We start from the raw sequence: 22,131 nt of genomic DNA, 5'->3' as shown, positions 1-22,131 counted from the left end.
GTTCTTAGAGCGGCTGGTTCAGGATGGATGTCTCATGCGCACACATACCATTGCTGAGCGCCGGACCCCGCTGCATCCCGTTGGCAGTGTGCGCATGAGTGTGTGTGTGTGTGTGTGTGCATGCATGTGTGCATGTGTGTGTGCGTGCGTGCGTGCGTGAGAGCGAGAGTTGTGGGGGAGCGCCGGTCTGGTAAAGACGAGTGTTTTGGGGCAGATCTCAGTGGAATCTCTCACTCTGGATGTGTAAGGATCACAGGAGCAGCGTCTGACCATACGTGTGTTACACAGAGAAACTTCCAGCATGGCAGACCCTGACGGACCCCAGCTACGCTGAGAGGGAAGACATGTGCTGGTCATCTCTCCCTCCCCTTCATCATCATCATCATCACCACTGAGCCGTGTCTGGAGGTGAGTCTCTGCCTTTACGTTTGAGCTCATGTTTGTAATCACATTTAACCTTCTGGAAATGCACCTTCAGTCATTTCAGCTTGTGTATTCTCGATCATAATGCTTAGAAAACATACAAATAGACAAGAAACTTGAACTGCAAAGTTGATTTGAGACAAGACGGTGAGTGCTGCATTGAAGAACATCATCAGAACAAACACGCCGAGATCCTCTGTTCCTGCGGGGTCTCAACCGACCATCGCAATGCTTCGTTTGGCATTATTATAATCTTTTTATTTCAACCCACGCAGAGAGAGAGAGAGAGAGAGAGAGAAAGAGAGAGAGAGCTTATGGTGGTCTGAACTGTTAAACATTTAGAAACTGTGTTTTCGGGCTGTAGGTTAAATCAGGACTATTTCAGTGAAAAACGATCATTTGGGCATCATTTTCTCTGCCTCACATTGAGTATGACATGTATGACGTTCCATTTTTCTGTGAAACACAAAAGGAGGTGTTTAGCTGAATGTTCATGCTGCTCTTTTCCACACAATTAAAATGAACAAGCACAGAAGATAATAAACTGCAAAAAAAAAAAAAAAAATCACACAAAAAATTAGTTGTGCATTATGTTATACTATATAAATATTTATTTCCTCTATACGTCAAAAGTTTGGAATCTTTTAACTTTTTTGAAGAAAGTGTCTTAAGCTCACTAAAGCTGCATTTATTTAATTAAAAATACATAAAAAATAGGAGATATTTTTTTTATTTTTACAATTTTAATTATCTATTTTATATGTGACTATATTTTAAAATGTAATTTATTCCTTTGATGCAAAGCTAAATTATCAGCATCATTACTCCAGTTTTCTGTTACACAACATCCTTCAGAAATTGTTGCTTATTTTTTACTGTTACTTATAATTTTAATTTAATTAGATTTTTTTTATTATTAAGTTTTTTTTATTATAACTGCAGCACTGGTGAGCATTTGAGACTTCTTCAGTGGCGTCTTGCATGGGTTCTTGCGCGTTTCACAATGCAGAGGAGTTCAGAGAGTGGTCACTACATGAATTGTAAAAAAAAAAAAATACACATTGAATACACATTCCGAATTATGTTTCAGAAACAAAAAGTAATACAGGTTTTCAAAAACATGAGGGTAAGTAAACAATGACAGGGTTTAGATTTTTAGTTGAACTAGGTCTTTAAAAGTGTCAATGGCTCAACTGAGCTGATGAAAGGCCCATAACAAGAGCATAATAGAGATAAATACTGCCTGTTAGCACTAGAGACCAATCCAACACTCAGAGCACAAACCCATCGGCCACAAGTCAGGAAAAACCTCGCCAACACACACTCTAGTCTGTGTGTGTGAGTGTGTGAGAGAGAGAGAGAGAGAGAATGAGCATGAGAAGGATAAAGTGAGACTTTATCTGGGTTCTACTTTAAGGATCACAACTGTCATTTCTGTCTGAAACACTCCCATACTCAGTTTACTGTACATCCTCAATCAGATACCAGAGGAAACACACAGAGAGAATGATGCATACTGAATTATGATGGTCAGTCACCTACTGTACAGTAAGCTGGGTGATTCACACAGTCACATTGGACAGAGAGAAGGACACAAAGACAGATAATTATTGAATGCCAAATTTACATTACTGAACTGCATTGTGAAAAGAATAAAAACAATAAATAAACAAACAACCAGTAATGAGCATAAGATTGACATATAACTCAACAGTACATAGATAATAGGCCTAAATAAGCTTTTCAACATCCAACCAACATGCATGACCTCTATGTTTTAAGAAACACTGCAGGACAATACATACCACAGATTCAATAGCTGATCGTTCAGAAGTCAAGAACAAGTCCAAGTTTAAGCCGAACACTAAAGCGTGCCGCAGTAAATGCCGTTCTGCATCAATATACGCTGCTTGACAAAGACAGAGTTGGAGGTCATAGATCTTGGCAGAGTTAATAAACCCCACGCCACAGCCGAACACTTGAGACGCATTAAGAAACCTTTTGGAATCGGATCGTGACTCTGAGTCGTGAGGAGCCTAAAGACTCGCCGTCTCGCTCTTCACCTGCCTCACACTCAGAAACAGCAGCCACGGACACGAGGAAGCCAGATGCGGTCTTTAATGTGGTCATGGCTTTATTACCAGTCTGTTTGCTCACTGTACGACCGCAGACGAGGAGAGGTCACAACAGTCCTGGAATCTAAAGAGATTCAGACTTTGATATGGCCATCTCGGCCTTATCAAGAGACCTGCTCCACGCAGCTGTTCTGACCAACAGTCGCCAGCTTGGGAAGAAACATCTAGACATCTGAACATCCAGCTCTGATGTTATACTGTACATCTGAACTTTAATCCAAACTGGATTCATCCTCAAACCCTCACTGAACCTGGGAAGAGAAGACTGAGAAACACAAAGCCACTAAATCAGATTAGAGACTGACATTTCATCACAAAATGAGGAAATTAATATAATTTTTTTTCTTCCATCCATCCTACTCTCCTTCTTTCTTTACCCATTGATCTTTATTTTTCCCTTTCACCATCCGTTAATCTTTCTTTCTTTGCTTCCTTCCTTTCTTCCATTGTCCACCTTACTTTCATTCCTTTTATCCCATCCATTTTTCAGTCTCTTTCCATCCATCATTTTCCTTTTGTTGCTTCTTTCATTTGTTACTTCTTTTTCTTTCTCCATCCATTTTTCTTTATTTTTCTCTCATTCATCTTTCTTTTCATCCATCCATCTGTTTCTTAACTGCCTGTCATTCATCTTTATATCTTGCCATGCATCCATCAATTGATCCATCCTTTCCTCCATCCATCCATCCATCATCTTTTTCCTTGACATCAATCTATCTTTATTTCTATAGCAATCAATCCATCCATTAATTTTCTTCTTCTGACATCCATCCATCCACCAGTTTTTATTTCTTCCATCCATTTTCTCTTTCCTCATCCATTCATCTTCCTTTCTTTCCATCCATCAATCCACCCATCCATCCATCTTTTTCTTTCTTTCCATCCATCCATTTTTCTCTTTCCTGTCATCAATCCATCCCTTTTTATTCCTTGCCCATCCATACATCCATCCATTCATAACAATCTAACAATATTTATTTTAAACTGCTTTTGAATTACTTTTGAAATTTACTATTAATTGCTGAGTGAAAATAACTTCAAAGTAAACCCTACACCACATTTTATTCTCAGTGCAAACATGGAGCGCACAAACACCTGAAAAACAATGCATTTACCCAGGGCTCCTTGTGTACATCTAACAACAATCTCACACAAACACATGTATTGAGTGCAGTGTGTGTGTGTGTGTGTGTGTGTGTGTTCTGGTTACCTGGTCTCCAGCAGCAACCAATTTACAGATGCTACATCTGCACACCTTCATGAACCACACTGCACATTAAACATCAGTGCTAATGTTTGCTGGCTGAATTAGTCTTGTTTCGATGTATAGCTGGAGGACAATCACACAATGCATCTCTGCTCTCATTCTCCATCCCGAATCTCACATTGTGGGTAATGGAAGCTGCACCCCGCTGTCTGAAACTCCACAGAGAGCCTCTCCATGACATTAACTGACAGACAGAGAGATAATACACTGCAGACAGTGCTAATCTGACCCCTCTCCTGAGCAGCAAAGTCTCGGTTAAACATCCACAAGAACCTTAATCAAAAATGTTTAAGAGCTTAGGCTCCGCATGTGTGTGTGTGTTTGTGTAAAGCTCTGGGGTGAGATGTTTTACTACTCAGCGTTGAGTCAGATACAGTTCCCTGTACACCAGCGACTTCCTCAAAATACTGCAGGTCTATCAGAGCTGAATACTAAATAGAGTAAAAGCTCTCAGCAAAGCCGGAGAAGAAATCCGTTCAGGGTCAGCGGGGCAGATCAGGCTCTGACTCCACTAAACGCTTTGATTCATTTCCACTTTCATTTGAAACACACATTATTCATAGTATTAGATCATATAGTGCATCAAATCTTTACACTTTAGTTGATAAATCAGATTTGGATGTATAGTGATCTGTTTTATATAGATCTTCACTGTTGTCGTGGGCTTGTGTTCTGAACCAAATGTGAGGAGATATAAACGACCATGTAGCGCTGATAATCCTTCCACATCTCTCTATCGATTGGTCCTCACGGTCTGCACACACAAAAACAAACAGTGTAGTCCGGCTGACAAACACATGACTCTAGAGAGCTGCTTCCTTTCAGGGAATCAGAAACATACCATGCAACTGGTCTAGTACAATTCAGAAACAAACGACTATTATGAGCAGAATAAAGAATCATTTGTCTTTCGAATCGACACACACAGCACAATCAGCTCATTCTAATTCACAAACAAATGATCGCATGTACCAATCATTTTTTAGCTCATCCAAAAACATATGCCACACTCAGCCTTATCAAATACTCAGACAAATCACTTTTTTGAACTGAAGTTAGAAGAGTCAAACTCAAAACATCAAAAAATCATCTCAGAGACGATTATACAGGAGATAGATAATCTACTGATTCTGAGAATATTTGTTTTTAGCACATTAATAATATACAGAACATTTAGAACAGTCCATTTCAAAAACAAATGACTCCTATAAATCATTCATCTCTATCCATCCATCCATCCATCCATCCATCACATATGGCACCATCCACATAATCCAAATCACAAATGACTCATATGAACTGATTCTTTTAACAAATCAAAAAGATTCAAACTCAATTACCATATTGAATCAATCAGTCAAACGAATCCTTCACAGCAACTAATTACATTTCAGCTCATAAATCTTCATATCTGAATGCACATGATCTACTGTTTGTCAATGACTGAATGAAAGTGAGCCGTCCATCTCTCCATCCGTCTATGCTATCATTAGTAAATGTGCACAGCAATAGTCCGAAATGTCATAATGCTTCATCTTCAGAGCTTCAGTGAGGTGGCGGGGCATTATGCTTGATGAATGCATATTTAAAGGACTAAAACGCAGGGCAGATGTGATGATCTCTGAGCTTTCGCTGCAGTAAAGTCAGCGTTTAAGGAGTCTTCTCTCCACCTGAGCGTAACGCTTTACAGACCGGCTAAAGAGATGCATCTAATGGAAGGACAGCAAGCGCACTAACTCTAGTCTGACAGTGCCGCATCATTAAAGTGTTCTAGCATCAGAGAGCCACAATTATTAGAAGCACAATCCTCTAATAGCAGCCGTTCAGATGGACGGCCTCATCTTATGGCATTAGAGAAACGATTAACGGACAAAGGATTTGACTCCATACTCTGGCTTTAATGCAGAAGGGATCATACTCACAATATCCGCCATACCATCACAAACACAATGTTATACTTTGCATATCTGTAGTCCATCGTGCACACAAATACATTCTAACACACAAAAATTATTTCATTTTCTTCACACGTAGAATTATCGTTCTATCCTTTTTACTGAATCAAAAACATAGATCAATTAAAAAAATATTTTATACTTTGTACTTCATAAAATTCAAATAATGCAAACTATTTAAAAATGTTCAAAGCATGTTTTCCTTTCCTTTTTTTCTCTTTTTACTAAATTAATGCTTATTTTCATTAAATGCAGCACGGTATCGACTGTAGAGAATACAAATACTTAGAAATAATTAACACAAATATATTTTGTAATAATAAAAATGCCGCATGAAGGCTTCTAAGTAATGAATAGATTAATCTGCTATTAAAACATCTCGGTATTAGCATCATACAGCACAAGAGTTACAAGAGAAGAAATTGATGGTTTGGTTGAAATGATTGACACAAAAAACCCTCATCTGATGAAAAGTGCTGAAAATAGAGACTGTTTTAACTACATCCTGGTCATATTACACATGCATATGAACTCTTTTTCTGCGTCGAATGTGAACAGGCCTCATTCTGAGAAAGCACACTAATAATATCCTGCAGGGGGAATCACCAGCAGAAAACCCAGCAGACAAACCAAATAAATAAATAACAGAAAGGCAGCAGCTAAAGCTGGATTAGGGTGAGCTCTCGGCCCCACACGCTTTCATTTGTTCCTGCAGTGTTTTAGGACACCCTGTGCTCAACAACACATGCTCCTGTCAGCAAGAAAAGAAAGAAATCGAGCAGGGAAGGGATTTCCTGTTTTATTAACGCTCATAGTTGTAGGAGGATGAATATGAGATATGACCCGAGGTTCCTGTAAAATGCTACGAGTCCAATTTAATTAACCAATTTGATTTTATCTGTTATCAAACCCGAAAGCACATTCTTAACATGCACATTACTAGATGGCCAAATTAAACCCCTCATCCTGACTGCGCTTGAGGAAACGAGCCAGAACACATTAAACACCTCGATCAGAAAACACACACAAGCTGCAGGTCAACACTGGAGAAGCACATGAAGGTCCTGAAAACTCAAAAAATACAAAGCTCTTTTCCATCAATTTCTGACAAAGCATCACAAAAGTAATCCACAAGTCAAAACTCAAGACAGCCAGCATTGTGTGAAGAAAAGACAAATAAAGGTTGTTTTTCACTGAAAATATTAATCTTCAAACGAATGGTCAAAGACAATGAATGTGATGCACCACATTACTTTCAAGTGCAAAAGTAATAATAATAATAATTGTAATCATTGCAAAAAATCTGAAGGTCAGTGTTTTGCTAAATTTGTAATAACAAAATAAAAATAACATTTTAATATTGCTTTGGTAAAGAAATTACCTAAATGTAAAAGTGCAATTAAAATATTCCCCTTTGAATTGTGGTGCAACAACCATTTTATTTCTAAATATAAAAGTAATATTGTCAAAAAAAATAAAAATAAATAAATAAATAGAAAAAAGGATTCTTTAAATTTCAATACTACCACAACTAATGTGGTGTAATCACACTTCTTAAGTAATACTATTGATAATCAAAAAAAAAAAAACTGAAAACACTTTTTTTTGCCATATGAAAGACTAGTACATCTTGGAGAGTAGGAAGAAAAATCAATAAGGAATGAGGAGAGACACTAAGGTCTCAGATGAAAGTTTACAGGTCAGTTCACTTGATTTTTGGGGGAAACTGAAGAGGAACGAGGACAAGTTGTCCGTTCATCCATGCATGAGTGTGTTTGAACTCCTCTAGTTAGAGTTGGCAGGAGAAAGCAGCAGTGTTAGGCAGATGAACATGTCACCAGGAAAAGTGAAGAGCTTGCTGTAGAACACAGAACTAAAGGTTCAGGCGACTTCGATGAGTTACGATTCACCGTCTTACAACCAAAGCCTGCAGAGACTCACGTGTGACTGAACAGATGTGGCTCTTTAATTGAAGACACACAAACAGTAGCGACTCGTGCTTGGATACATGTCTGCTGGTCTGTACGCTTCACACAACACATCATGATCTACAGTGATTACCATTCACAGCCAGCTGTGACTTCATTACATATCAACTTGAGACGAACCATTCACACATCTCACGTGTGGCTGTTTGTATTATAAATGACACATAGATGCAAGATTTACTGAACAATGAGCCTTGTCCAGAAGAATGGCTGTGCTCTTTGCGGTGACATTGCTACTTACGTAGTTGCTAGATGCCAAAGTTCTCTAGGTCAGGGTCAAATTAGCAATAGAGTCATCAGTGTGAATTTAAATTTCATTAGCCACAACCACCAGCAAGTTGAATTGCAATTTAATTTTTAGACTAATTAAAAGGTAATGCATTCTGGGAATTGAAGTTTGCTTTCACCATGATATTAATTAAATATGATAATATATATTACGGAATACAAATTAGGTAGCATTTCTGTCCATCCATCCCTCCACAAAATATCCAAACCTTCAAAATATAAAAGGCTAACATTTTAAGTTAATTGTTTAGCTTTTCAAGTACAAATAAAACGAATTAATTAAAATACCAAAAAAAATATATATATATAATAATTAAGGCTGTATAAATTTAAATTCAGTTTAATTTTACCTTTCAAATTAATGTTTGTTTTAACTTCAGAATTAGGTATACTATTGATAATATATTAATAAAATATTGTTATTTTTATTTTTCTTGTTGTTGTTATTATCAAAAGATATTTTAATAATTACAATTAAATTATGATTTCCTTACTGTACATTCAGATTTAAACTGCAATCATGGTTGCTACCTCAAAGTGAAAATTCAAAACTGAATTAGAATTTAATTTAATTTGATAAAGCATTCTCAATTCAATTAAGGATGCTGCATAATAATAATAATAATAATAATAATAATAATAATAATAATAATAATAATAATAATACATAATTAACTATTATTTCCATACATTTAAATTTAAATCGCCTTTCTGTTTGCTACCAAATTCAAATTCATTTACTTGAAAATTGTTCTCAATTCAATACAGAATGGTGCATAAAATAAAATCCAATAATATAAAACTCGGAATGAAACACAACCCTGGAAGCTATGCAGTTGCTTTGTCGCTATACAGTTTTTCGTCCAAATCTTATGTTCAGTCGCTCTAGCCGCGTGATTCGAGGGTACGCTCATCTCTAACGCAAACAGTCAACTCAAAGCATGACTAACAGCAATAGTTATTCTCGCCATATCAAGCAGCACTAATGAAAGCAGTGTGCAAATAAAATCACTTTTTTTAAGTTTACCGTCTTCCACCTTTCATTTCAGGGTCTTCAAAGATAAAGCTGATTTTCAAGAGCTCAGGTTGACAAAGTCCAGGAAGAGAAAACCACTCGACTGTTGCTAAGATACCACAATATCAAACACCAGGCAACTGTGAAAATATAATTTGATGAATTAATTCTTTAGAGTCTTATGTAAATAAAGTCATGCTTTGTTGTTTACATAATCCCAGGGCTGCTAATGCTTCTTTGGGGGGACTCGAGCCATCAGCAGTACCCTTTCTGATTAATTGAGTTGGAAATGCATTTGGGATGGGCTTTCCCTGACAACCGGGTTACACTAGTAATACATCACACTCAGAAGAGAGCGGGAACGAGGAGGAAGAGAGATGCCTACGATGTTTAGACAACTGCGGATTCGATTTAAAGTATTAATACAATCCCATGACTCCTAGCAGCCGTATCGATCTCGTTTGCGTGTTGTTCGGCCAGCACATGTTTGGCTGTTGTATTGAAGGTTTGTAATGATATCTGCAGCTCACATCGATCCCGAATGGGTCAGGAAGACGGCTAGTTGCCGAGGGTCTGTCACCACCAGTTTATCTCACCTTCCTCGAGGCCCTTAACAAATGATTTACAGTAATAGACATAATCCAATAGTGCAGAAAGCATTAGAGACGCTCAACATGACACTCCTGCAGAAAGTGCAGCTAAGTAACTCTGAGATCAACCTGCTTCTAAAGCCGCAGAGGAATCCACACTCCATTAGATTACATACCATTGAATTTTGATAACATATGCTGTTCCTGTATGGATTGTTATTCTGCTGTCTACACATGTGCATGAGAAACCTATTCCAGACTATTCCAGGAGTAACGTGAGCTTTTTTTTGGCTTATTGAAGACAACACAAACACACACCAGCTTGTTCTCAAATCTAATTGGCTGAGAGTATTTTCACGTTATGTTATATTCTAGTAATAACAGCACTCCAAACGTTTCACCATTTGGATCACTCAACTCACAGCATTTTTCAAAGCGAGTGTCATGGCACACCCAAATCAAATATAATTTGACAAATAGTACTGTTTTTGTTCCACAGAATGTAATTTTAAGAGTTTTTAGGCAGGCTTCAAATATGCGGTCGATTAATAAAGATGCCATTGATTTGAAAATTCGCTTTGATGTTTTTCGGAGATGTGAGCTTCCGCTGAGAGCACCCTCATCTTGATCAGATCTTCTGGAATTTGCCACTGAAGTCTCTATCGTGGTTAAACATGGGACATAAGTAGTTTGGGGTAAATTGGCTAACAGGCAGTTTTTGGATCTCACTGAGTAAATTAGAAAAATAAAGTATGTTTTCTAATATAGATAGATGGATACAGATGTAGGTAGCTAGGTAGGACAGAGACAGACAGAGACATAAAGAAAAAGAGAGAGATAGAGAGATAGATAGATAGAGATAGATAGACAGACAGACAGACAGACAGACAGATAGATAGATAGATAGATGCATACCTACATACAGCATCGACACACTCCCATATTTCCAGAAAAGAATGCACAAATCAAGGCACTAAAAAAGGCAGTTTGACACACAGGCCTCGTAGGGAAGCTGGGAGTGTTTGTCAGGGCGATGATGCTGAATCACAAGGCAAGCAGTGTCTCTCTTTCTATTAGTTAGCTGAGGGATGGTGAACTCCAGGGAGGTAGACAGATGACATGCTTTCACTCCTATCATTCTCCTTGTGCGCGGTCGCTCCAGAACACACAAGATTAAGAGATGCAATTAACTGTCAGAGACAAACAAGTCATGGGCTAAGACAACACTCATGAGATTGCTCCATAAATTTCATCACAAACAAACCGAGCAGGTTAGTGAACGAAAGGACGTTAATTCGCTGTATGAAATGTTCATAGAGTCTGGGGATGAAGGATGTTGCAGCTGTGCCCTTTTCTGGTTCCATGAATGATTATTTTCACATTTGTGTCAGATCATTTAAGCACAGAAATCTAAACTACTAATACAACTGCATGCAAGATACAGATACTAAAGGCAAGTGGGAAGTGGTTAGAGAGTTTGACTCCTAAGCTCTAAGGTTGTGGGTTCGCGTCTCGGACCGGCAATACCACGATTGAGGTGCCCTTGAGCAAGGCACCGAACCCCCAACTGCTCCCCGTGCACTGCAGCATAAATGGCTGTCCACTGCTCCGGATGTGTGTTCACGGTTTGTGTGTTCACTGCTGTGTGCCTGCACTTTGGATGGGTTAAATGCAGAGCATGAATTCTAAGTATGGGTCACCAAAAAAATTACTTTCCCAACTAATAATATTGTGTTTGCAGGAACCATGGTGAGCAAGGACGCTGGTAAATGCATGCTCACCAACTCTGAATCTGACTCGGAGGCAACGGCAACCTCCATGGCCCTGGAGGTCAAAGGATCATCGGACGACAGCAGACATGTGCGCAAACGCAACAAAGCCCTTCAGGTGCGCTTCAAGGACATCTGCGAGGCACAGAATGAACAGGCTGCTGCGGCCCGAGGGGGAAAGCCGGTCTACAAGGTGGCTTACCGCAAGTACATGACTGTCCCAGCTCGCAGATCAATCCCCAATGTCACTAAAAGCACCGGAGTCCAAACATCACCGGACCTTAGGAAGCGTTACCAGACTTTTCCATTTGACCGGAAGAAAGGACATACGGTCAAGCATTCCGCTGTTGTGGAGAGCTATAAGGATCAGGACGATGGGTTTGTTATTGATGTAAAGAGGGCAAAAGCTACCGAGGCAGGTAGGGAGTGTGTACCCACTCAAAATGTGAGGAAAACAAGAGCATTAATGCACACCAGCAAATGTGTCGCAACTATAGAGCAACACCCACAAGCCAGGGACTGTCTGGAGAGAACAGACGGACCGTGTTCGGATGCTTTGGTTCTTCCTTGTGCGACAGATGGGTCCGCAGTGGGAACAGACAACTCGGACTATCAGATTTGTAGCGTCAGAAGTAAACCCAGTAAGGGCTTCCAGAGAGACTCTGGAACTCTTGATCGCTCAGGCAAGCTGCAGTTGCTGAACTCTGGGGAGAGCGGTGGGAATATTCTAGAGGATTCCTCTTCCAAAGTGATGGGTCCTATTGCATGGAACTCTCTCACGCAGGTGGAATGCCTGGAGAGTCCGTCCGAGCGGAGCAAACGCAAAAAGACTCTGCAGCTCAATGGCCTGCAGTCGCAGACGCTGCCGCGGACCAGTTGCACGACGCAGGTCCAGTGCCACATGGGCACGCTGTCTGCTCGACCACTGCGGGCCATGGAGGCGGCGGTACCACTGACTCCAGTCTCCACGAAAGCCGTTCCTATGCCCGCGCCTCCATGTAGGGGCAGCACAGGAGCAGAAACTATACAGACGGAGAATGAGGCGTGCAAGCAGGTAGTGCCTGTCAATCAGGATGGGGATGTTAAAGCGCAGCTCCAGGCCATGGAAAACATGATCAGCTCCAGCCAGGAAACCATCAAAGTGCTGTTGGGTGTCATTCAGGAGCTGGAAAAAGGAGAAGCTCATAGAGAAGGGTAAGATGATGTATTTTAACCAGCATGCAAAGAGTAAAATTAAATAATATGCCAAAAGAACCGCATCAAACAGAATTGCAATTTCCCACAGGTTTCCCAAAACAGGTCAAATGCAATGTGTTGAAGCACAATGGATTACTTTGGTTGTTTCGATATGCATGGCATACAAAGAAACTAATCCAAGAAAGAAAATATCACGTCAGTCCCACGTATTGTTTGGTTTTCAAACTGCTATAGCAGGTCTAACTAGGAAGGATGAGTACAGCTCTGTTTGGTTAGCAAGACTCCAAGGGAAGCACTCTATTTCATAAAAATAAAATTCTGTGCCAACAGAACTACACCAAGCAGAAGTGCATTTCTTCATAGGTTTCCCCAAGGTGTTGAAAGTGTCATTGAGCCACAATGCACATTGTTCAGAAAGTTGACCTAAAGGAGGATTACACTGGATAGCTCGATGCATAGAATAGAATAGAATAGAATATATTACTTCATTTTCATGTATTGATTGGTTCTCAAACAGCTAAAGTAGGTCAAATTTGGATGGATGAGTGCATCTTTGGTTGATTAGCAAGACTACTGTATATGGGAAGGCAGAAGCAGAATTGCATTTCCAAACAGGTTTCTCCAAACATTCCCAACAAATGCCACCTGCAATGTGTTAAATGTGCAAGTGAACCACAATACATATTTTTTTTTTTGTAAAGATGACCTAAAGCTGGTTCATTTTGGTTTTGTCACAAGAAATGTTTTCAACACAGAAAACAATACATCCGGTAGCCCTAATGTGGATAGATGAGTATAGCTGTAATTGGTTAGTAACTTTAAGTGTAGCACATTGTTTAGAAATTCTGTGACGTAGTAATTGAAAAATCCACAATGCACGCCAACTACAATGTGAACCACAATGCACATTGTTCTATAAGTTGACATAAAGATGGATTACTTTGTAAGTTTCCAATGCATGCATGAAATACAAGAAAGTATTCCAATAACAAAAACGTTAGTTCCAGAGCCATTGTTTGGTTCTATAGCTATAGTAGGTCTTATGAGGATTAATACATGCATATTTGGTTGGTTAGTAAGATTTAAGGGCAACACTTTTTTTATAAAAATAAAATTGTGCCAACAGAACTGCACTAAGCAGAATTGCATTTCCTTACAGGTTACACTAAACATCTTCAACTCATGCCAACTACAATGTGTTGAATGCTCCAACGAACGAATGTACACTGTTTGGAAAGTTGACCTAAAATTGATGACTTTGGTTGTCTCTATGGTTTTCTAAACATTAAATAACGTCCAAGAATTGTTAAACTGACTGCTATAGCAGGTCTAATTAGGATGTATAAGTGCATCTTTGGTCGGTTAGCAAGACTTCAGGGGCAACGCTCTTTTTCATATTGACTTTTATCACCTTGCATTCAACATGGGAAATTTGCTAGAGGCCTTCTAAATACTACTTACTTAATGATGCCAAGAGCCTTCTACTTTCGAGAGTGCCTATTTAATCTAACAATTGAATCCGCTCCAAATCGGGGCAGAGGCATTAAGCAATGACAAACCTTTTTTAAGAGAGTAGAAAAAGACAATAAAATGTACTGTACCTCACAAAGAAAAAGATTTTGCAGTATATTTAGATGAAATGAACAAGTCCGAATGGGAAATATCACAGACACTAACTAGTAAGCTACACAAGCAGGATATTTACATGCATAACAGCTGAATATCTACAGTCAGAGCCAATCAATGATAAACCAGCTCATTCCCACAGCAGGATATCATGCAAATCAGCCTAAACTATCGCTTTAAAATATTCCAATGCCACATTTGGCTTTATCCCACCCAGCTAAGCATAACATACTGATTAGTTCAGCATTTACACACAAAAAAACTGTACTACATTGAGTAAGCCCCTTATGAGATCAGTTTGCATGCAATTTAGAGAGAAACAGAAATAATCTAATGTTTCAGACCGGTTAGGTCAAGATAAATGAAAAATGAAGTTTGCACAGGAAACAGACTTATTTTCCTGCATTTTCACACACACACATGCTTTGGGATGCAAACACTAGAACCCCTCCAGGATGGTGATTAAAAACTGCATTAATTACCTGCAACACTACATGTCTATTTTATATACTCGAAGCACAATTAAGGTCACAGCAAGAGGGTTTCGTAAACCACTGATCAAGTAGATGATCTGAACAAATGAAACTCAGCTTTGGTTTCAGAGAGAGAATTTTCTAACATTACCCGAGCAAATATAAGAGATTTCTTATAGATAATGTTTTTCCAGATATTACACTTTAAGTAATATTTTAATGTATTCTCCAGGCAATGCAACAAGTTTTCAATTCCCCAGCTCAGGTCAGTGCATTTTCCTGCATCCAATGCTTGTGTGGTTATGCAACATTAGTCTCATTCCACACACTCAGAAATGTCATTCGTGTGACAAAAGACATGACTGGAGGACGTAGGTGAATGTGCTCATAATTACATCTGTTACATTACCACAGGCTTGATGTATTAGTCTTCAACATGTTCAAAAGCGTGCTGCAGACAAAGAAGTATGCAAAGAGGTGTTTGACTAAAAACATGATACAGGATCAAAGGGAATTATAGCGGTTGTGTAGCTAAACTATGAATCACAGTAAAAAGCACACACACACACACACACACACACACACACACACACACACACACACACATATATATATATATATATATATATATATAAACGCACACACACATATAGTACTGTGCAAAAGTCTTAGGCCGCTAGTATTTTCACTTTTCTTTTGATGTAGTATGTCAGTGGTAAATATTATTTCACAATTATAACCAATTATTTTTTCATTTTAATAATCCAGTCAGACAACAGCCAGTGTTCCAGACAGAGATCTGATCTGATCATCATCAGTCTGTCTGGAATAACATGAAGAAACAGAACAAACTGAGACAGACTCAATCCAGAAGAACTGTGCCAGTGTCTCCAAGATGCTTCAAGAAACCAACCTGCAAAGCTTCCTGAAAATCACCTAGGACAAAAGCTTTTTTAACGTACAGTGTGGTCACACCAAATGTTGATTTAATTTAGTTAAGTTAATAGATCAAATATATATGGCATTATTTTTGACTGCATCCTAACCTAAGGTTTCTTCAAGTGTCTTGAAGTATCTATCCATCTATCTATCTATCTATCTATCTACACACACACATATAAGGCTTACAAAAATGTAAATATGATGTAAATATCTCCTGCTTTGCCACAATATATCTGCTGCTTGACATTTCTACATTCCCTCATACCCAGCCCTTGCTAAAACGTAAGGCAAACATACTTAAATTAATAATTACCATAACTCATCCATACTGAAAATTAGTAAGACATTATATATCTATATATATTGTCACCCAAAGCTTTGAAAATAAATACTTCTGACAGTAACTGTTTCTCTGTACAGTTACTGTAAATTAATAATCGATGCAATCTGCACAAATAATATGCTGCCCAATAACAGAGGTTCCTTTGTGGGAGAATTCAACTTGCGTCCCAAAGGTCTTCTTTCTCTCTCTCTCTCTCTTGGAATACAACATAATTGACTTTCCTTTTTACATTCCAACACATTACGTCCTGCGCTGTGCCAGCTGCTCCAGAGGGTTCGGCCTGATCACTGCTGGCAGCCAGAGCCTTGTGACAAACATTATTCTGCCTTCCTCCTGCCCTCCTGTCTAACCTCCGGCTCCCAGCAACAGCGCTATACATCACTGTCCCCATTAGGCATGGAAACTAGCCTCAGATAAACCCCACGCATCAGCAAACAGCACTTCACATGCTCTCATTAGAGCCAAAATGGCCATCGGTGTCCCACTCTTTAACACGATGAGCCCCACAGTTTGACCTGTGAAGGAGCCGGTGCAGGTAATGGTCGTGTGGTCTGCCCTCTGGCAATGACTGCTTAAAAAATCAGCTCTGGACTGTAGTTTCAGTCTCACTGAGTCACAGAGAAGCAGGGGTTTCACACTGAACCATTTGCTGTTCAGTCCGGCTGAGGTCACAATGCATTTTCTACCATTCAACCACATCTGAGTCTGACTGGAAGAAGGGGATCGGTGTAGAAATGCATACTTCAGTATGGATCACAATGGACATGATATAAATCTGGCCTAAAACTGATTTTTTTTTTTTTTTGTCTAATAACTAATATACATAATTTTTTTATGCCTATTGCATTTTTACATATAAACCACTAAATACATTATTTTTCTTTTATGATAAATAACATGCAGGACCAGTTTATTTTTTGTCCCGTTTTTTTTTTTTTTTTTTTTTTGCATTTTGACAATAATATATCTGGATTTGATCATTAACCTGAAGATGAACAACCAGCTAGATTAGACTACAGTAGTATTGTGCTAAATAATAATGAAAGTCAAATTATGTACAGTACAGACCAAAGTTTGGAAATGTTTTTTTTTTTTTAATGTTTTTGAAAGAAGTTTCTTCTGCTCATCAAGCCTGCATTTATTTGATAAAAAATACAGAAATACAGTCATATTCTGAAACATTATTACAACTTAAAATAATAATTTTCTATTTTTGAATATACTTTTAAAAAATACTTTATTCCTGTGATCCAGCGCTGAATTTTCAGCATCATTCCTCCAGCCTTCAGTGTCACATGTAACATCAGTCGATCACATGATCATTTAGAAATCATCCTAATATTCTGATTTATTATGAGTGTTGGAAACAGTTCTGCTGTCTAATATATTTGATCAATAAAAGGATAAAAAGAACTGCATTTATTCAAAAAAAAAAAATAATATATTTTCTTTACTATCACTTTTTATCAATTTAACACATCCTTGCTGAATAAAAGTATTGATTTTGATTATTGATTGAAAAAAAAAGAAAAAAAAAATACTGACCACAAATTAGTGACCAGTAGTGTATGTTGTGATTACAAAATATTTAGATTTTAAAAACATAGCTTTTTTTTATTATTATTCATCAAAGTATCCTAAAAAAGTATCACGTTCTGAAAAAATATTAAGCAGCAGAACTGTTTCCAACTTTGATAATGAATCATCATATTAAAATGATTTCTAAAGGATCATGTGATAATGATCCTAAAAATTCAGCTTTGCATCACAGGAATAAATGATAATTCAAAGTAGAATAAATTTAAAATATTTCACAATATTACTGTTTTTTTCTGTATTTTTGATCAAATAAATGCAGGCTTGATGAGCAGAAGAAACTTCTTTCAAAAACATGAAAAATAGTAATGTTTCCAAACATTTGGTCTGTACCGTATGCAAGCACATTTAAATAACAAAAAACACAAGTTAAAAGGTAAGACAAACACCTGCAAGTTCAAACTAAATTATAAAAACAAACTTTCAAGACTCGATAGTTGCAGGAAAAACTCGTTCTATATTATTTCTTCAAGCTAATTTCATCACAACTACAGTAGTTAATTTTAAATTAATTTCCCATTTTATTTAAATCATATTTTCAACATTTAAACATACTTCTCAATTTCAAGAATTAATTGAAATTCTTCCATTTTGTAATTATTAATCAATGGAATATCAAAAAATAAGCATTATCGCACCATCCTTAAAGAAATCAATAAAGTGGTAAACATCAGTTTACTGACTTTAATAATAAATCAATGAATACTCAATGATATAATGCACATAAAAAATAAAAATAAATTACTTAAAAAAATAAATAAATATATAGATTTTTTTTTTTGTGGGGGGGGGGTTAAACATCCATAAGCAAAATAGTGGTTTAACTACCAAAATTACCTATATCTTAAAATAACAACACACATTGACATTATGAATGTAAATTATTTTCTGTGCCAATCGACAGGAGGCCAGAGATGCTGTCAATGCAGCTTAACTTGTGTTCATCCTGTAATACTTCAGCAATGAGAGACGGACCGAGTCGAGCTGGAGATACATGCCTCATCAGAGCTACTGATCACTCCGTCGAGTTCCCGTCAGTCTGACACTGGCCCTCCATCGCTGGACCGTCAGACGGGTCGACGGGTCGCCTTCTTCCTGCCCGCAAAGCAATCGCTGCGACGACAGGCAGTAATTACTAATGTCAGCCAACAGTGAAAGGAAAGCTTCTCCAATTTTCAGACCCCACACATCACCACCGGCAGAGAAAACCTTGTTGACAAAAGGAGATTTATGCTATTGACTTTAGCATTTATAGATGTAAGAAATATTCAGCTCCGAGTCTACAGCACAATCCTAAACACGGACTACTGTACACTGAGAGCTTGAGTCGCTTCAGAGAGAAAGATCACTATTATACATCAAAAACTGCTAACATTATAGAGCTCTAGCAACATTTATGTCTGACAAACCTGCAAAACGCAAAACTTTTTCAAAGAGAGAAAACAATGAGATTAATTGAAGATTGAAGTTTTCAACATTGATAATAATAATAAAAAAAGAATCATATTTGAGCAGCATATCAGCATATTATATTTCTGAAGGATCATGTGACTCTGAAGACTGGAGTAATGATGTTGAAAATTCAGCTTTGCATCACATAAATCAATTATATTTTAATTTGAATGTTTTTGATCCTATAAATGCAGCATTGGTGCTCAAAACAGACTTCTTTCTAAAACGTTTTCTAATGGTACAGAACATGCATTCATTTTGCAGATGATTTTATCCAAATGAGGAATACAACACAACTCATCCTAAGCAGGCAATAATTGATTTAAAAAAGTGTGTCGTATGTGTTTTTGCATGCAATCATTTAATGATATCACTTTTAAATGACACTGCAAACTCACATGTACATCCTAGAGTATACATCCCTATACACATGATTTTCCCATAATGCTGGAGATTCAGGAAAACACCACTGGTCAATGAGCTTGCGCTGATCTGGAAGTCTCAAACCGTCACTGTGCAAACCTCCAGTGAGTGACAGTTAAGTGACTAGAATGAGATGCATTCTAGTATTCTGTATAATTTATTCAGCATTTGAATAACAGTTTTGTTTTTCACGCTGTTGAGAGCGTCGACATGGAGCTGATTGCTGATGTACAAAACAGCAATGAAGTAATTCAGATACACAACTCAGCGCTCCAACAAACATTACACACATCCGGCCTGATTACAATTCACTTAGAATCAAATATTTACACATAAAGTTCTACAGCTGAAAAAAACTCTGATAAAAGTGAAAGGCAAAAACTCAGGAAGATCTGACAAATCTGACAAATGAACTTCCTGTTTCCCCTTGAGCTCAGTCTATTTTAGGTGAGGATGATCTCCAGCAGAAATGATATCGCACCTCTCTGGTCAAATACAAGGGATTCTGGGAAGGAATCAGTGTCCACTGGTCTAAACTCAGATCATATTTCACATTTACTGCAGGCTGGAGGCTCGTGTGAACATACTAACTACATGCACAGTGAACAGTTGCATGCTTCTTTCAAATTATGCTCCTGTGGCCTCTATACAGGGTTAAAGGTCACAAGGAGACAGCATTTTAAAAGCATGCCTGAAATGAAGGCTATTAATAGGTGACCAAATTCTACACCTTAAACATATGCATAAAAATAAGACACAATGTACTTTATTAATATGAAGGAATTTACTGGTGCTTTACCTGCGTACTGAAACATTCCCAGCATTGAGTTAATGGAAATTAATTAATAATGTCCTGGCTGGAAATTACATTGTATGGTAGAATAAATAAAAATGTATTTATATATATATATATATATATATATATATATATATATATATATATATATATATATATATATATATATATATATATATATATATATATATATATATATATATATATTTTTTTTTTTTTTTTTTTTTTTTACTATAAGAAAATAAAGTAACAATAAATAAACAAACCAAAAATGCAATAAAGTCAGCATTTTAACAATCAGAAACATTTACAAATTCCAAGGCGTTTTTTATATTGATATATACTGCATTACGTTTAAGTGTTAACGAAAATGTCTGTAAAATTAATTAATAATGTCCTTGTTGAAAATTAGCAGTAAATGTCTCTATGGTAAAATGTATGTATGGTAAAAATAAAAGAATAAGCAAACAAATAAAACAGAAAAAAATGAGATAAATGTATTACTTAAAAATACTAATACATTTGGATTAACAGGAAATAGGGGAAAAAACATTTTAGTAACTAAGTAAATTACAATAAACAAATAAAAACAGCTAAAACAGCATATAAATTATTATATACTAAAAGAAAGCTCAATAGGAAGACTTGTCTTAAAAGAGCTGAATTAGTCCTTTTTTAATTTCATCATGATAATAATAATAATAATAAATCAAAATCTGTGATCAGTTTGATCTGATTTAAATTGATTTGAAAAGCCAAATGCATTCAACATTTGTGTCTGCTGTACATTTGAATAAAGTATTCCATAATTAGTTGGCATGACCTACAGGAATTCACTGCTAAATTCAGTCTCGTGCGGTTTCATTTCAGCCAGGATGCTACCTTAAAAGACAGCTGCCTATGTAGACAGCACACCGCACAGAGAGAGAGCTATGTGCCACATGCATCAGCACAGTTTAGCTCCTGTTAGCAAACACAAACCCAGTCAATATCAGCTTGATTTGATATCCAGCATTGCAGTGACAGTCTGTGAGCTGTGTCCCGCGTGTCCTCTGCAGAACGCCGCTGTGAGGAATGCTAACACAGCCGATAATGAGGAATGACTCGTCTCTCTCTCTCTTTATCTCCTCACAGGCTCTCGTATCGGACCGGACAGGACACGGCCAACTGCGACACGTGTCGGAACAGCGCATGCATTATTTACAGGTTGGTTGCTCTATTTTGTTTAAGACACAAGCGTGCTGCGCTAATAAACATCAACTGCTGCCTGATCACAGATTGTGTGAGTAATGAACGAGATAAAGACAGGAAATACTCCTGCTGACAGGAAGGTGTAGGCTACTCGATAAAGGACCTAAGTGGGACACCCTCTTCACAGAGTCTAGCACAACATCATCTGGATGTGGAGTAGGAAAAGTGCAACCGCATAATAAAACGTAGTTACTATTTAGTCACACTCCACGTTTGCATGATATCTGTGGAATATTTATTCAGCTCTTTAGTTTTTAAGCAATGAAGTCCATATCAGTTGTGCGTTAAAGACTTCAGAAGTCATATGATTGCTTTCTGCTGTGAAAACTAAAGTTTATACATACATAAATGCACTTGAGAAGCAGCACTGCAAGATTTTAAATATTTGTAGGATACACAAAATTTAAAATGAATGAATGAATTAACAAATCTGCTTTGAAAACCAAAGATAAAACTTATGAAAACAGGATTTAATATCATTATTATATATTAAGTTTTCATCCTCAAATAAATTAAGATAGTTAATAATAATAATAATAATAATAATAATAATAATAATAATAATAACAATAATAAATATCGGAAAATCCTTCAAATAAAAT

At 37.3% G+C, this 22,131-nt stretch overlaps 2 protein-coding genes across 3 annotated transcripts in view; one reads left to right on the top strand and one right to left on the bottom strand.

Moving 5' to 3' along the window:
- The window catches only part of LOC127968800 (dedicator of cytokinesis protein 1), a 197,216-nt gene that overhangs the window by 76,496 nt on the left and 98,589 nt on the right, over positions 1-22,131 (bottom strand). The gene's annotated exons all lie outside the window — the stretch shown is intronic.
- LOC127968813 (inhibitory synaptic factor 2A) overlaps positions 25-22,131 on the top strand; it is a 33,774-nt gene continuing 11,667 nt past the window's right edge. The window contains exons 1-3 of the mRNA XM_052570171.1: positions 25-408; positions 11,403-12,624; positions 21,413-21,484. Of these exons, the coding sequence (XP_052426131.1) occupies positions 11,408-12,624; positions 21,413-21,484 (1,289 nt within the window). The 5' untranslated portion in view covers positions 25-408; positions 11,403-11,407. The remainder of the gene's footprint in view (positions 409-11,402; positions 12,625-21,412; positions 21,485-22,131) is intronic.

Source organism: Carassius gibelio, chromosome B12 (genome assembly GCF_023724105.1).
Source record: "Carassius gibelio isolate Cgi1373 ecotype wild population from Czech Republic chromosome B12, carGib1.2-hapl.c, whole genome shotgun sequence".
In the NCBI taxonomy this organism is placed as follows: domain Eukaryota; kingdom Metazoa; phylum Chordata; class Actinopteri; order Cypriniformes; family Cyprinidae; genus Carassius; species Carassius gibelio.
Note: the sequence above shows the minus strand (reverse complement) of the source record. Positions and strands in the feature narration are given on the sequence as shown.